The 15,347-nt window shown below is 43.2% G+C and overlaps 1 protein-coding gene across 2 annotated transcripts in view; it reads left to right on the top strand.

Moving 5' to 3' along the window:
- The window catches only part of ETV5 (ETS variant transcription factor 5), a 62,600-nt gene extending 49,577 nt beyond the window's left edge, over positions 1-13,023 (top strand). For both annotated transcript variants that reach the window (XM_054482611.2, XM_063662497.1), the window contains exons 10-13: positions 1,882-1,950; positions 2,129-2,298; positions 7,235-7,336; positions 10,503-13,023. In XM_054482611.2, coding sequence (XP_054338586.1) covers positions 1,882-1,950; positions 2,129-2,298; positions 7,235-7,336; positions 10,503-10,724 — 563 coding nt within the window. In that variant the 3' untranslated portion in view covers positions 10,725-13,023. The remainder of the gene's footprint in view (positions 1-1,881; positions 1,951-2,128; positions 2,299-7,234; positions 7,337-10,502) is intronic.
- Positions 13,024-15,347: the final 2,324 nt, after the last annotated feature.

Genomic DNA, 15,347 nt, shown 5'->3' with positions numbered 1-15,347 from the left:
AACAAGGACCAAGTCTATATTCGCCTGGCTACCTACTCCCTTCTAGCACAATGCCTGGCATAAATACTTAGTGGATTAAATAATATATAAATGTCAATAAAATAGACTTCCTTTGATGTCGTTAAGCAACAGAGAACGAATGCTTAGGGCTGAGAAAACAAAAATGAATAATACAAACCTCAAAGCAGTCTCAGTTGTGCAGAGTTTCCTCAGTCCCAGGCCTCTTAAAAATGGTGCTGGTCCTGCCAAGAAGCTACTTGATCTGGGTTGACTGAAGAAACAAAGAATGGCAAAATTATATCTTGGCACCTTTACCTTTACTCATGGATTTTTCCTTCTTTTTCTTTTTCTTTTTTTTTTTTTTTGAGCCAGAGCCTCTCTCTGTTGCCCAGGCTGGAGTACAATAGCGTGATCTCCACCTACTGCAACCCCGCCTCCTGGATTCAAGCAGTTCTCCTGCCTCAGCTTCCCAGGTAGCTGGGATTACAGGCGCCCACCACTATGCCCAGCTAATTTTTTTGTATTTTTAGTAGAGACGGGGTTTCACCATGTTGGCCAGGCTGGTCTCGAACTCCTGACCTCAGATGATCCACCCACCTCGGCCTCCCAAAGTGCTGGGATTACAGGCTATTTGTCTTCAACAAATCGATCTAAAATCACTTATTGCCTTCTCCTTCATAAGCCACATAGCACTTGTTATTATGGTTATCCTCATTCAGAACCTTGAAGCTTTACAGGTGCAGTCACCTTTACAATTGCTCATGGAATTATAAATTGCTCACCACTGTGCCTGGCCTCGTGGATTTTTCAAGTCACAGTGAATCCTCCTCAGACTCTAATGGAAATCCTTCATTGCAGAGCCTTTTCACCTGCCTGCCCCCACTGCCTATCCAACACACACAGACCTGTAGTATGAGCCAGGTGAACTAACAGGAAAACGGAGCACAGGGAAGCACCGCTTATCAGACAGGAGCCCTGGTAAAGGAATATGCACGGAGACCTTACACCTTGAGACAGGCTGAACTACAAGGAGGGATGTGACCCCCATCAAAGTTATCTGTTCCCTGGCTTTGATTTGAACCACCAATCTTGACAAGGTGCCTAGCGACATGGTGGTTAGCACTGAACGTATATTAGGGGTTTGTGGATGAAGACTGTCAGGCCATCCTTCCTTCTTGAGCCCTTTAACTTTGTGCCTTCCCTTCTTTTATTTCCTCGCATGTGGTGTTGGGCCAGTTCCTCCTTGACCTCTGTTTTGTCATCTATACAATGAATTTGTTTCATTGCTAGAAAGTCTTTTCAGATCCTTTCCACTGTTTGGTAATAATACCTCCAATACTGCTTTCGAAATCCTCTACAGGCCCAAGTCTTTATTCATTTTGGCAACATTCTTTACCCTTCAAGCTCCTTTGTAATTGAATGAGGTATGTGAGTAGCTTGGATGAGTTTATAGAAAAGGTTGAAATTAATTTTAGCTAAAAGGAAAACGGCAGGTCTATGTACAGATCAACCAAATCCATCCAGCTAGGCCAACTGAAATAGAGATGTGTTTTCAGATGTAAAGGCTTAGTCAGAGCAACATTGATCCATGCAGACCTCAGAAGCACAATGTGAAGGAACGTACTGGTGACTCAGCACTTCCTGCAGTCTTAGCTGTAAAAGCAGGAATTGATGCTGCTCTGACTGAGGCGCAGGTGATTACATCAGAATTGGAATGCCTAAGCCCTCTTGAAGTCCCTGAAAATTCAGTCTGTCATAGATACAGCAGTAGGACTTAGGATCTGAAATGATAGGATCGCACTCTAGTCCTTAAATCCATAGTTTTAGTACAACACAGAATTTGTTAAGCAATGTAGTCTTTCTTTTTAAATTCTCTTTCAGGATTTTCATATGAAAAAGATCCCCGATTATACTTTGACGACACTTGTGTTGTGCCTGAGAGACTGGAAGGTAAGTAGCCCCATCCGAGGTTTGTTGCCAGGTAGAGGTTTGGAGGTGTCAGAACACCTCAGCCATGACTCTCTTCCCAAGTCCAGTGATTAAATCAGCATGAACAACTACTTTTTGTCCCAACCACTTGAGAAACTTAGGACTAAGCTATTGTGTGATGTGTCCTTGTCCCAAACAGGCAAAGTCAAACAGGAGCCTACCATGTATCGAGAGGGGCCCCCTTACCAGAGACGAGGTTCCCTTCAGCTATGGCAGTTCCTGGTCACCCTTCTTGATGACCCAGCCAATGCTCACTTCATTGCCTGGACAGGCCGAGGCATGGAGTTCAAGCTGATAGAACCGGAAGAGGTATGCACTGGATGCTGGACTCAGATGGGTTTTGATTTGTTGTTGTTGATGATGATGTTTTTTGTTTAGATTTCCATTGAGGCTTTTTGTGTCAAGTCTGCTCTTCCTTCTCATTCATATTCTGGCCTGGCCAGTGGGCTTGGCTGTATCCCTCCTATTAATGGGACAGTTTCTAATACATGGACAGGCAGAGTTCTCCACTGTAGAATACATTAAAAGTATTTGTAACACTTCTGCAAAATCTAGGGAGCAGGATCATGAAGACTTACATTCAAATAGGATATGCTCTCCCTCTTGGAAAGTCTTTTTCAGGTGTTGTTTCAATGATACAGACTTGTTTTGGTCTTAGCCTGTGTAGGCCATAGTCTATCTCTGAGGCTACATGAACATACTGTATGACATTTTGACAATATATTACAGGATACAACTACCCACTGTGTATTTCAAATGGCTATAGCCTGGAGAAATAAAATTATCAGAGGTGGCTCAATCTTAATGAGCTTAGATTTTTTTTTTTTAAAGGTGTGTTATGGCCGGGTGCAGTGCCTCACACCTGTAATCCCAACATTTTGGGAGGCTGAAGCAGGTGTATTGCTTGAGCCCAGGATTTTGAGACCAGCGTGGGTGATATGGCAAAACCTTATCTCTACAAAAAATAATAAAAAATTAGCTAGGCATGGTGGTGTGTGCCTATATAGTCCCAACTACTTGGGAGACTGAGGCAGGGAGGATCGATTGAGCCTGGGTGATGGAGCAAGACCCTGTGTCCAAAAAAATAAAATAAAAGTGTGTTATGTAACATCACAATAGAGTAGTTGAGAGATGATACAAACCTCAGTTATTTTAATAGGAAAAAAACATTGTTACTGTTTTTGTCCCCAGAACAGAAATACACTGTTGACAGAACCAGTACCATTCCTTCAGTGGAGAAGACACACCCTAGAATCCCTTTCCTGAATATCACATAACAAAGTAAATTAAATCAGGCTCTCAGTATAGCATATTCTAAAGGGGTTGATTTTTAATTTCTGTTTGATTTAGAATCTAGAGAGATTATAAATGGAACAGAAATAACTGCCCAAAAAAACTGACATATGCTTCTTTTAGTAGCATGTTCTTAGGCATATAAATTAAACCAGCAGATCAAAAGGCATCTTTGGGTTGGGTATAATTAAATTGGGAACAACACTCTTAGACACTCTTAGAAAGCATTTGAACGAGAATTGCTGTTTTCAGTGTTCAGTTAACTCTAGGGCTCGCTTTAGCACACCAAAGAAATACGCTGGCATGGGGTTAACAGGAGGAGGTAGCAACCGGGGACTTGGTTTGGAAGAAGAAAGTGGTCTAAAGATTCAAATGGGAAAAGGAGGAGAATGTATGGATTGGAAATTTACGAAGAATCCTGATTGATAGGAGAAGAAGGCAGACTTCATTCAAGGCAATTAGAAAACAAGATATGCATATGTGTTCCCTGTTTTATATTCACTCACGAGAATAGAAATGTGTCAGCATCTCTAGATGGACTAATTAAACAGCTTCTATTCGGTTCAGTCTACCTTCAGAGCTGGAGTTGAGTGCCACTGTGTTAGTTTAGTGCCTACGTGTTTTTTTCTGGCTATGTAGAAATAGAGCCATGGTTTAGGCTGCTAGCATCCCTACAGAGCCATCCACCCCACGCGGACCCATGCCTGTCCTCACTGCTTTCTGAATAACGTGGCCTGGTTTATGTGAAGTTTGAGAAAAGCATGTCACCTAGGTTCACTGAGGCTTTCTGAAAGTAGTTCTGTCATGCGGGCAGCCCTTATTGATTTATCTTGTTTCACAAACAGGAGCTTTTATTATTTTATTGCCACTGCCTCGGGCCTAAGCACAGGCCGTCCAGCTGCAGGTAAACCTGGTTATGATCCTTCGTAAAGCTGTTATTGAATCTTCTGCACTCCTACCAGTGGCATAGAGAATGATGAACAGATGGCAAAGGGCCCCTGCTTTCTTACTTAATAAAGAAACTAATATTAATACAGAATGCTCATAAATGCCAGGCAGCCAAGTCATGTGAGAAGCCTGTGGTGTCCTTGAGCCTCCCTCGGTTGACCGGGCAGCTTTGTTTCTTCAGGAAATGGTGCTTTCCACCCCACCTTGAAGTCCCCAAGCTTTCCCTAAGCTCCAAAAATGTTCCATTCTCTTCACCCAGGATCAGTTGGGTGCCACATGTGCACGTTAGCCTCAGGACAGGTGACATTTGCTGAGCTCCCCCCGCCCCTCCTTGTATACCTGTAAGGGCCCTGTTCTTGTTAATGTCAGGAAGATACCAGCTTCTGGAAAAAGCTGTAAGAAGTCGTCATGGGGGAGCTTGAAGGGTGAAGCGGAGGAGGAAGCTGTTGGGGACGTAATTGTAGGCAGCTGTGTGGCTGAGTAGTGCACTCTGGGTAATTATCCATAATATCCATTACACTGTGCATGGAAATTGTGGTTTTAGAACTGCGTTTTGGCAGGCCCCCTAATCAAATGTCTTTTGATAGTCATCCAGCTTAGCACCCTCTCAATTATGACTGACTCGGCTTTAATCTGGAGCCATTTTAACTGTGAATCTGCATTAATGAATATTTTGGGGGGTAGGGTTGTTTGTTGAACATGTGGCAGATAACTGCTGCTGGGAGGTTTGAAGGGATGGGCTGCTAGAAAGAGCCACTCCCTGGGCTGTGGCTGCTCTCTCTTTAAAGGGGAGGAGGAATAGGTAGATCCGTTAACTCCTTCAGCCTCAGTCCTCAAGATACGTGCTACCAAAGTAACTAATGAGAGAGAAGAAAGATCTGATGACAAGCTATTGCCTGCCTCCCCAGTCCCAGAAGAGGGGCAGCCCTAATTCCCAGCTGCTCTGGAGCTGAGCCGCCTCATGCATTACTGTAGAAGGAACAGCCGTGGTGAGGGCTACAGAATCACAGGGCTCTGGCCCGAGAGGATGAGTCAGTAACTATGGCTACCAGAGCTGCTTTGAAATCTGTGCATATACCAAACCTTTCTCCAGTAAGCAATTGCATATGCAAGTGACAGCTGAGAGGTGGCCGCTGAAGTTGAAGAATATTCAAGGATTGTTTTCCACCCCTTAACATAGTAAAATGATGAGGCTGGGCTTCTTTGAAATTTCCCTATGTCACTTGTGGCAGACAGCAGTTAAAGATTAGTTTTATAAAGCATCATTTCTTTGAACAGGGTACAATGATGTATATTATTAGGTTAGCAGATTTCTCTTCTTACCATTATTTCTATTGGTTTTAAATGTTTATCTTCTCCAACCAGGATGTAATTTTTGGTTAATTTTGCCTTTTGAGCTGTTTCAAAGGTAGAGTTGAGTGAGTACCATATGGAGAAAAGAGGAGACCCAGGACATCGTGTCTGCTGTGGGAACATGAAGCAGTTGAACGGAAATTGGACTTTCACAGGGTTTCTTGCAAGGCAGAGTAGAATCATTGCTATTACTGTAATTAAGAGAGATGCATTCTTATCAGATCATTTTTGGTTTTTATTAAAGATCATTTTAGAATCCTGAATTTAGAAGATGTTGCTTTCATTCTGCCTAGATATTTTAAGGAAAAGGTTTATGTGAAATGTTGTTTTCTCTCTGCTTCCTACTCCGTGTTTAACATTTGACTTTTAAAATATCGAAGGGGCCGGGTGCAGTGGCTCATGCCTATAATCCCAGGACTTTGGGAGGCCAAGGCAGGTGGGTCACTTGAGGTCAGGAGTTTGTGACCAGCCTGGCCAACGTGGTGAAACCCCGTCTCCATTAAAAATATAAAAATTAGCTGGGCATGATGATGGACACCTGTAATCCCAGCTGCTCGGGAGGCTGAGGCAAGAGAATCGCTTGAGCCTGGGAGGCAGAGGTTGCAGTGAGCCATGATCGTGCCACTGCACTCCAGCCTGGGTGATAGAGTGAGACTCCATCTCAGAAAATAAAAATAAAATAATCAAAGGAATATAGTGTTTTTTTTTTTTTTTAAGTTTCCAAAACCGACCTAAATGCTCAAAATATGACCCCTGACCCCTGGTTTGCATACATTTGAAAACCTCTGAGTAAAACTCACATTTCCGGGGTTATTCTACTACGTTGACAGTCATTCTCATAAGTGGGGTTTTGGAAGCTGATATACTTGAGAACAGAAATTGCTTGGCTGCCGTGATAATTGGGTAAACTCTACTAGGAAGTTTTCCTGCTATAAGGCTTCTTTGCCCAGAGCTCCAATTATATTGCCCTATCAGTGCACCTCAGGTGGACTGGGTTGGATATAATGCATTTCAGAACTGTTCGGAAAGCCCTGTTAATTTTTCATTAAGTGGATAATGGTGCTACATGCTTTCATGTCCATTCTGCAAGTCTGCTGGGAGCGTGGGATTGGATGGCAGCAGGCTGAAATGATCTGATTCCCCCTTAGTCCATGAGCTGCAATAAGTAAACATCTCCCAGCCCCCCTCCAATCTTATTAGAATTGAACTTTTGCTCTGCTGGCCCATTAGCAACTCACTAGTGTGTTTCTAATGTTTCAGGAATGACCATTCTAATTATTCCTTATTGACTGCTACAGAAACCATAGCACTTAATGGCAACATGTTAATGGTTTATGGGTATTGGTCAATAATTCATACGTGGAGAAACAGTAGAGGGCCTGCATCCTCTGGGATGTTAGCCAAGCCCTCTGCAATCTTAAAGTGCTAGGATTCTTCCATCTCTAGGTCTCACCTCCTAGTAGTTGTCACTGAATCATCGCCTTTGTTGAATGTTTGGTCTTAAGGGAGTTAAATGCCTTCCCTTCCAGGTCAGAGTAGCAGATCATTGACCAAAGCAGTCAGGTTACAGAACTGGCTCTGCTGGGATTGGGAGAGAACATGGGGCCCAGGGAATGCGTTTCCATTGCTCTTCACTTTCCTGTCTCTTCAGGTTGCTCGGCGCTGGGGCATCCAGAAGAACCGGCCAGCCATGAACTATGACAAGCTGAGCCGCTCTCTCCGCTATTACTATGAAAAGGGCATCATGCAGAAGGTGAGCCATTATACGAGACCCTTTGCCCACTCTGGTCTCTTTTAAGGAAAAAGTTCTGGGCTTCTGTAGTGAGACTGGTGATCGTCACTACGAGAAAATGTTAGCCCCCTAAGTGATTCCGTGGTAGGAAACAATCTTGAGAAGACAAACTTGAGACAAGAATCAAGTGAGATATAGAGTACATTTGATGCTGTTGGTTATGTGGGAACTAGAAGTTGCATGTAGAACACAAAATAGAAAAATAGGCTTCTGTGCTTTCCCAAAACTGCCTCTATATATAGAAATTTCCAGAAACTTAGGCCAACTGTTGTATCCAAAAAGGACTACAGGGAATCAGCTTGAAGGTCTCTACTTCAACAGCTTGATTGAAGTCTTTAGTTGTTAAAACACCTAGACCTCCAAATCTGTTAGTTTGATATGCTCAGAAGTGTTAGAGGAATAAGAACATCAGATTTTTCTTTCAGACTTACAGAAACTGGAACTCAAGTTAAAAACCCAACGTTTGTAGAATGGCAGCAGAGTCACCTGGTAGCAGGTTGCTCTTTGTGGAATAGAGGATGAAGCATATTTTGAGGAAATTAGTACAAAATTCTTAGTGGGATAGGTAGCGAGGGGCCACAGTCTTAACATCCCATGGATAAGTAGAAGATGGGAATGGTAAGTCTTTCTTAGCTACCAAATTTGTAATGTACTGTTGCCCAGATACTAGCATTTACACATTGAGCCAGTCTACCTGGCAGTAGCCAATAAGATGAACGTGGCAGAAGCATATGGGCAAAACTGCTGAGAACTTGTCTACAAGAAGCCAGATTCATCTTCTCATAGGCAGGTGGTAATGTGACCCCATATTCTCCTCGCCACCTTAAAAAATACTCAACAGCTCGTTGTGATTTCCTGAATAAACTCTAGACTTGTCAGTGCTTCATACAGGCTCTGAGGCTATTCCCAGTCTGGTCACCACCTAACTCTCGTTCCTTCACTCAAACTTGGCGGTTTTCACTAGCATAGCCACCTTTTAATTTGATGTAGTATTTGTTTGCCAAAGAATACATGTTACATGCATGTACATTATCAAGCATACCATAAAATGGAAAACACCTATTAAACTGCCATCCTACTTAAGACCTAGAACATTCCTAATGCTCTCAGTACTTGGCCAGCCCTCCTTGTTTTCTGTCACCTTTCCATTTCAGATTGGGTTAGGTGGTCCCCTTTGCTGCTTTTGATGGCACCAGTACTTGTTCCTACCACTGCTCTTCTCACGGTGTCTTAACTCCTTTCTTATTGCTACCCCCCACTAGAGTATATAAGCTCCTTTGGGTTAGGAATTGAGGTTTAACTTCAGTGCTTGATACAGAGTTAAATGCTGTAGGATAGGTGGTCCCCTACCCTACCTCTCCTTTTTTTAAAGTATACGGTCCAGTGGTTTCACAGAGCTGTACAACCATTACCACAATCAATTTTAGAACATTTTATCACCCCAAAAAGAAACACCATACCCATCAGCAGCCACTTCCCATTGTCCCCTATCCTCCTTAGAGTTGATATCATCAGGCCAAATCCTAAGTTCAGGTGGGAGAGCCATTATTCCTTTGCTGTTCCCAACTCCACATCCAACATGGGGAGATGCAACCCAGGACACAGTAACTTGAACCAATGGAAATGAGCTGTCCTTATGACTAGCTTCTGTGTTTTCTAAGGGAGTAGAAGAGAACTTTATTTCTGAGAATAAGTAGGCAAAGAGTACAGGAAAGCCCAAGAATGAGGCTTCATGGGCTCAGATCCTAACACTTCAATTTGTTAGCCGTATGATTTGAGGAAAGTCACCTAATCTCCCAAAGCCTCTATTTCTAATAAAAATGTAGATAATAATTCTTGCTTTAATCCCACAGGGTAATATATTTGAAAATATTTCGGAAATAATAATGTACCATCCAATGTAAGGAAGGGGTTATTATTTTATTTGTTACATGACTCACGAGTAAATGAGAGCTCATTAAAAGGTGAATGATAGCCCGTCAGTGTGTAGAGAGACTTAGAAAAGCTGTAGTCCCATACCTTCCATTTTTGAAGGGAAAATTGAGGTTCACAGAGGTTGACTCATTAGTGACTAAACCAGGACTGGAAGCCGTGCAGCTCCCAGCTTGTGATCTAGGATATTTCCACTGTGCTCTCTTGCCTCCCTCTTCCACACAAATGAATTTTTGGGGTTGGGCTTTAAGGTAAAACCAGCATACAACACTAACTAGAGATGGTTGATTGATAGAGATTTGGAAACACAGCCATACTTGTTCAATTAAAAAAAGATTTTAGAATCGCAGCAGAATGACTGAAGGGCAGGATTAAACTCAACAGTTTGCATTTTTAAATCTAAAATGTTTATCTTATCAGTAATGTTGGCTGCCTTCCCTTGCCCCTCTGTGTCTCCAGACAGAAGCCGATTATTGGGTTTGATTTTTGGTATTAGGTGCCTCTTGTACTGTTGCTAAACAACCAGCAGAGAGAAGGTGATCCCATTGACGCAGATGGCTCATCAGCCACATACCATGAGGTCCTTGAATAACCAAGACCTTCTGGTTCTAATATTATAATGCAGAAAACCCATAGAAAGGTGGTTAGCAGTTCCCTCAGTGTAGCAGAGCCATGCGGTGACTCATTTAAAGCTGCAGGTAAGCCAAAAGCAATCCTTTCCGGCTTTGGAACATACTTAAGGCTTCTGTGCAGGCTCGCTCTCATCAGATTTCTAACCTTTCTAAATAACAAGGCCATATTCTGAAGACTGTAAACTCTGGAGGTAACCAAAAATGTGGTCAGGCTTCTGCCTTGCACCTGTCAGTCCTTAAACCTTTTTGGAACACCAAACTCCAGGCTCAGCATAACCATGCTTTCAAAGCTGTCACTGGAAGACAGAAAATGAAGATTTTCTTTTAGGAGGCCATCTAGTGTGAATTCGAAATTCAGATATCTTCTTTTTTAACTGCTGTAGTGTCAGTAAAACACTTGGCAGATAATAGGTTCCCAGGATTTCTCAAAATAAGTCTGAGTGATTGGGGTAATCGGCTGCTCCTTTGGTCCCTGGCTTTGTGACTTAGGAATACCTCGTTCTTGTCCCCTGATCCCATGCCCTGTTCCAACTGGGCCCTGTAAGGTGTGTGTTCTCCCGCAGGTGGCTGGAGAGCGATACGTCTACAAATTTGTCTGTGACCCAGATGCCCTCTTCTCCATGGCTTTCCCGGATAACCAGCGTCCGTTCCTGAAGGCAGAGTCCGAGTGTCACCTCAGCGAGGAGGACACCCTGCCACTGACCCACTTTGAAGACAGCCCCGCTTACCTCCTGGACATGGACCGCTGCAGCAGCCTCCCCTATGCCGAAGGCTTTGCTTACTAAGTTTCTGAGTGGCGGAGTGGCCAAACCTTAGAGCTAGCAGTTCCCATTCAGGCAAACAAGGGCAGTGGTTTTGTTTGTGTTTCTGGCTGTTCCTAAAGCTTGCCCTTTGAGTATTATCTGGAGAACCCAAGCCGTCTCTGGACTGGCACCCTTAAAGACAGATACATTGGCTGGGGAGTGGGAACAGGGAGGGGCAGAAAACCACCAAAAGGCCGGTGCCTCAACTCTTGATTCTGATGAGGTTTCTGGGAAGAGATCAAAATGGAGTCTCCTTACCATGGACAATATATGCAAAGCAATATCTTGTTCAGGTTAGTACCCGCAAAACGGGACATAGTATGTGACAATCCGCATCGATCATGGACTACTAAATGCCTTTACATAGAAGGGCTCTGATTTGCACAATTTGTTGAAAAATCACAAACCCATAGAAAAGTAAGTAGGCTAAGTTGGGGAGGCTCAAACCATTAAGGGTTAAAAATATATATTAAACATTGGAAAGCTCTTCTAGCTGAATCTGAAATATTACCCCTTGTCTAGAAAAAGGGGGGCAGTCAGAACAGCTGTTCCCCACTCCGTGGTTCTCAAAATCATAAACCATGGCTACTCTTGGGAACCACCCGGCCATGTGGTCGCCAAATAGAGCAAGCACCCTTTCTCTTCCCAATCACATGCCTGAGTGTGGATGACTTTTATTTTAGGAGAAGGGCGATTAACACTTTTGACAGTATTTTGTTTTGCCCTGATTTGGGGGATTGTTTTGTTTTGGTGGTTGTTTTGGAAAAACAGTTTATAAACTGATTTTTGTAGTTTTGGTATTTAAAGCAAAAAAACGAAAAACAAAAAACAAAAACAAACCTTTTGGTAACTGTGCACTGTGTCCTTTAGCCAGGGCCGTGCCAACTTATGAAGACACTGCAGCTTGAGAGGGGCTTTGCTGAGGCTTCCCCTTGGCCATGTGAAAGCCCACCTTGTTGCCTGCTTTGTGCTTTCTGCACCAGACAACCTGATGGAACATTTGCACCTGAGTTGTACATTTTTGAAGTGTACAGGGCAGCCTGGACACAAGCTTAGATTCTCTGTGTATAGTTCCCCGTGTTCGCTAACATGCCCTCTCTGGAAAGCATATGTATATAACATGTGTCATGTCCTTTGGAAACCTGGTCACCTGGTGAGAACCCTTGGGATTCTTCCCTGGGCATGACTGATGACAATTTCCATTTCATCAGTTTGTTTTGTTTTCCTTTTTCTTTAAATCTTGGACTTTAAACCCTACCTGTATGATTCAGTAGGGTTTGAGACTTAACGTGTGATACTGACAGGTAAGCAACAGTGCTAGCATTCTAGATTCCTGCCTTTTTTAAAAAAGAAATTATTCTCATTGCTGTATTATATTGGAAAAGTTTTAAACAACCAAGCTAAAGCTATGTGAAAGTTGAGCTCAAAGTAGAGGAAAAGTTACTGGTGGTACCTTGCTGCCTGCTCTGCTGGTAGAATTACACTTAGCACATTAAGAATGACTACACTGTTCCTCGTATGTGAAGGAGGCAGCGCTGACTCCGTGAGTGTGAGACACATGCTTTGAACTACTTTTCTATTCATGGAGCACTCCATAGTCTCAAACTGTCCCCCTTATGACCGACAGCACATTTGTGAAGAGGTTCACAGGGATAAGGGGTGCACTTTATAGCTATGGAAACATGAGATTATCCTCTGTTGGAAGCTAATTAGCCCACAAAGGTGGTAAACCTGTAGATTGGGCCTTAATTAGCATTGTACTCTAATCAAAGGACTCTTTCTAAACCATATTTATAGCTTTCTTAACCTACACATAGTCTATACATAGATGCATATTTTACCCCCAGCTGGCTAGAGATTTATTTGTTGTAAATGCTGTATAGATTTGGTTTTCCTTTCTTTACTTACCCTGGTTTGGATTTTTTTTTGAATGGATTTATGCTGTCTTAGGAATATGATGATAATCCTCTGTAGCTTGAGCTACCCCTCCTCTGCTGTAACTTACGTGGCCTGTGCTGTCACCAGGCATAGGACAGCGGCATCACCGTTGCATTCCCATTGGACTCATGCACCTCCCGGATGGTTTTTGTTTTCTTCGGGGGTTCTTTGGGGTTTGTTTGTTTGCTTCTTTTCCAGAGTGTGGAAAGTCTACAGTGCAGAAAGGCTTTAACCTGCCAGTTGATTTGAAATACTTTCCCCTGCGCAGGGCTGTATGCATCCTGCCAAGCTGCGTTATATTCTGTACTGTGTACAATAAAGAAGTTTGCTTTTCGTTTACCAAGCACCCGAACCTGCCTCTTTCTTGCCCTCATTGGTCTAATTTTAAAGCAGGCAAAAGCCCCCTGGCTTTCTCTCTGCCCCCACCCTAGCCCTCTCAACAATTTAGCCTTACCAATGGACAGTGGCATTGAAGGTAGTTTGGGGAACTCTGTTACCTGGAAATAGACGTGCACAGCTCCTCTTAAACTCCAGCTAAAAATTTAATCCAAAAAGGTAGAAAGTCGAGAGATCCTCTTCCCAGCCAATGGTGAGCTGAGATCACCTCATCCCCTTGAGCCCACCAAGCCACCAGTTCTTAGTAACTCTTTTTTTATTTCAAAGTGTAGCCCATGTTTGGCTTTGGGTTGTGTGAAAAGATTACAAAGCAGTCTAGGACTTTCGAGTCCCAGAATATTCTCAGCCCCTTATGTGGATACTTTGAAAACCAATAAGAATGTAAGACCATTCATTTTCTAATTTTTCCCCAATAAGTTTTGCTCTTGACAAGTGAAAAATCAATTAATGGTTGATTGATAAATAATGAAAAAAGCTCAGGAAGGTTTTGTCCACTATGTTTTTTTCTGGCCGTGCAGCAGTAAAAACCTTTCCTCCAAGTTTGTCTCTTTCTCGTGAATATATATCACTCGGGAAATATGTGGAAGGAAATAAAGTTCGCTGGGTTGTATTGCAGTATTATTATCGCTTTTAGTGTTCTTATTTCACCCTTTTTCTGCACCCCTAATTTGGCCTTTTCAAGACTCCTATTACAGTGGAGAAATAAAGTAGAGCCTTTTTTCAAGCCTAGAACAGAAGGCTTTCTGTCGGTTTATCTGCTATCTTTCTTTACTGTTTTACAAGCCTCTAAGCGTAGAAACATCGAGACCGAATCGGTGCACCGCCGCTTGAATTGGAGCTTGTGAGGAATGAATGTCTGCCACATAAACCCCATTAGTTTCGACAGATTAAGAAAAGATGCTTGGGGAGAAGGGGCGGGGTGCGCAGGAAAAAGCCGTCTCTGCCTCTCAGCTTCACCATGATAAGGCTTTAACAATCCGCTCCCCATTATTCACGGGCTCGTTATCCAGCCTGGGCCCAGACCCAGATCGTTAACCTAACACAGGAGGTCACCAAACACTGCCGCCCTTCTAGTATTGGGCGCTAGGATAAGGAAGCCCAGAAAATGGGAAGTTTACTCTTCATCAGGGTCCCTTTCATGAGCCAAGCCAGGGGAACAATGCGTATTCAGTTGTTAGATGACAAAGAGGTAGTGTGAGCGCAGAAGAATGTGGTTTTGAGAGCCAGAGTATGTGCAGAATCTAAATTCTAATGCAGCTGGGACAAATGTAAACTAATGTGGAAGAAAAACACTAATGTACCCAGACGGTTGGAAACTTGGAGAGACAGTTCATTGCCCAGCGGTGCAGGTGGCTGCTGCTCAATGTGTGGCCTCTGAAACACAAGCGAAAGGAAAAAAGTCCAGAAGACCATCAGTTTAATACAAATGCATAGTGTAAGTATTGTTTAGTACAAATACATAGTGTAAGTATTCTATTCAACATAAGTGTATTGTACTTAAAATAGGGGGAGGGTGTGAGGGTGGTACCAGGCGAGCGGCTATGTCCTTTTGATCCCAGCAAGTACACTGGTGTCCCATTCAGAAGGGGCCCTTTGAATGACCAGCCTTAGCTCCTCCAACTTTAAGAGCTGGCTGTACACCCAAGCCTGGGTTTGTTGACCTTGGCAGTGAACCTCAGATAACCTTTGGGTAGCGCTTTACAGAGCACTTTTTCATCTCCATTATCTTTTTGGCAGGCTTTCTTAAACAGTAATACTGTTGAAATTGAGTCTGAAAATACCATGGCTGTTAGCCTCCAAAATTAATTTCTTTTTTGGAATTTTCACAGTGGCTACTGTGGAAAGAGGACTACTCCCTTGGAGGCTAGACATTTGGGTTCTGGCCCCAGGTCAGTGGTTGACTGGGTTTAACTAGATGGTCTCAGGGGGCCATCTGGCCTAACCTCCTAGGTTCATTGAGGGCACTGATGAAGTACTACTCCCCGATCTCATAGGCAGTAAGGGAGAAAGAAAGGAGTTTCCTAGGGAAGTCAAGGGGTGTGTGTGCGTGTGTAGGAGAGTTAACAGTTAAAAACATCATTCTCAAGTCACCATTTTTAAGCAAGCTCTGAAGACGGCTCAGTTCCACCATTAAGGGCACGTTTCTTCTTTTTCAATCATCCACTGAGCACCTGCTAGGTGCCAGGCACTGCTAGATGCTAAAAATAAATGATTTAGATGGCATTTTCAAGCTAAAGCCCTGTTCGTGGTATAGTAATTGTGTGACAACCT

The sequence above is a fragment of the Pongo pygmaeus genome, chromosome 2 (genome assembly GCF_028885625.2).
Source record: "Pongo pygmaeus isolate AG05252 chromosome 2, NHGRI_mPonPyg2-v2.0_pri, whole genome shotgun sequence".
Taxonomy (NCBI): Eukaryota; Metazoa; Chordata; class Mammalia; order Primates; family Hominidae; genus Pongo; species Pongo pygmaeus.
Note: the sequence above shows the minus strand (reverse complement) of the source record. Positions and strands in the feature narration are given on the sequence as shown.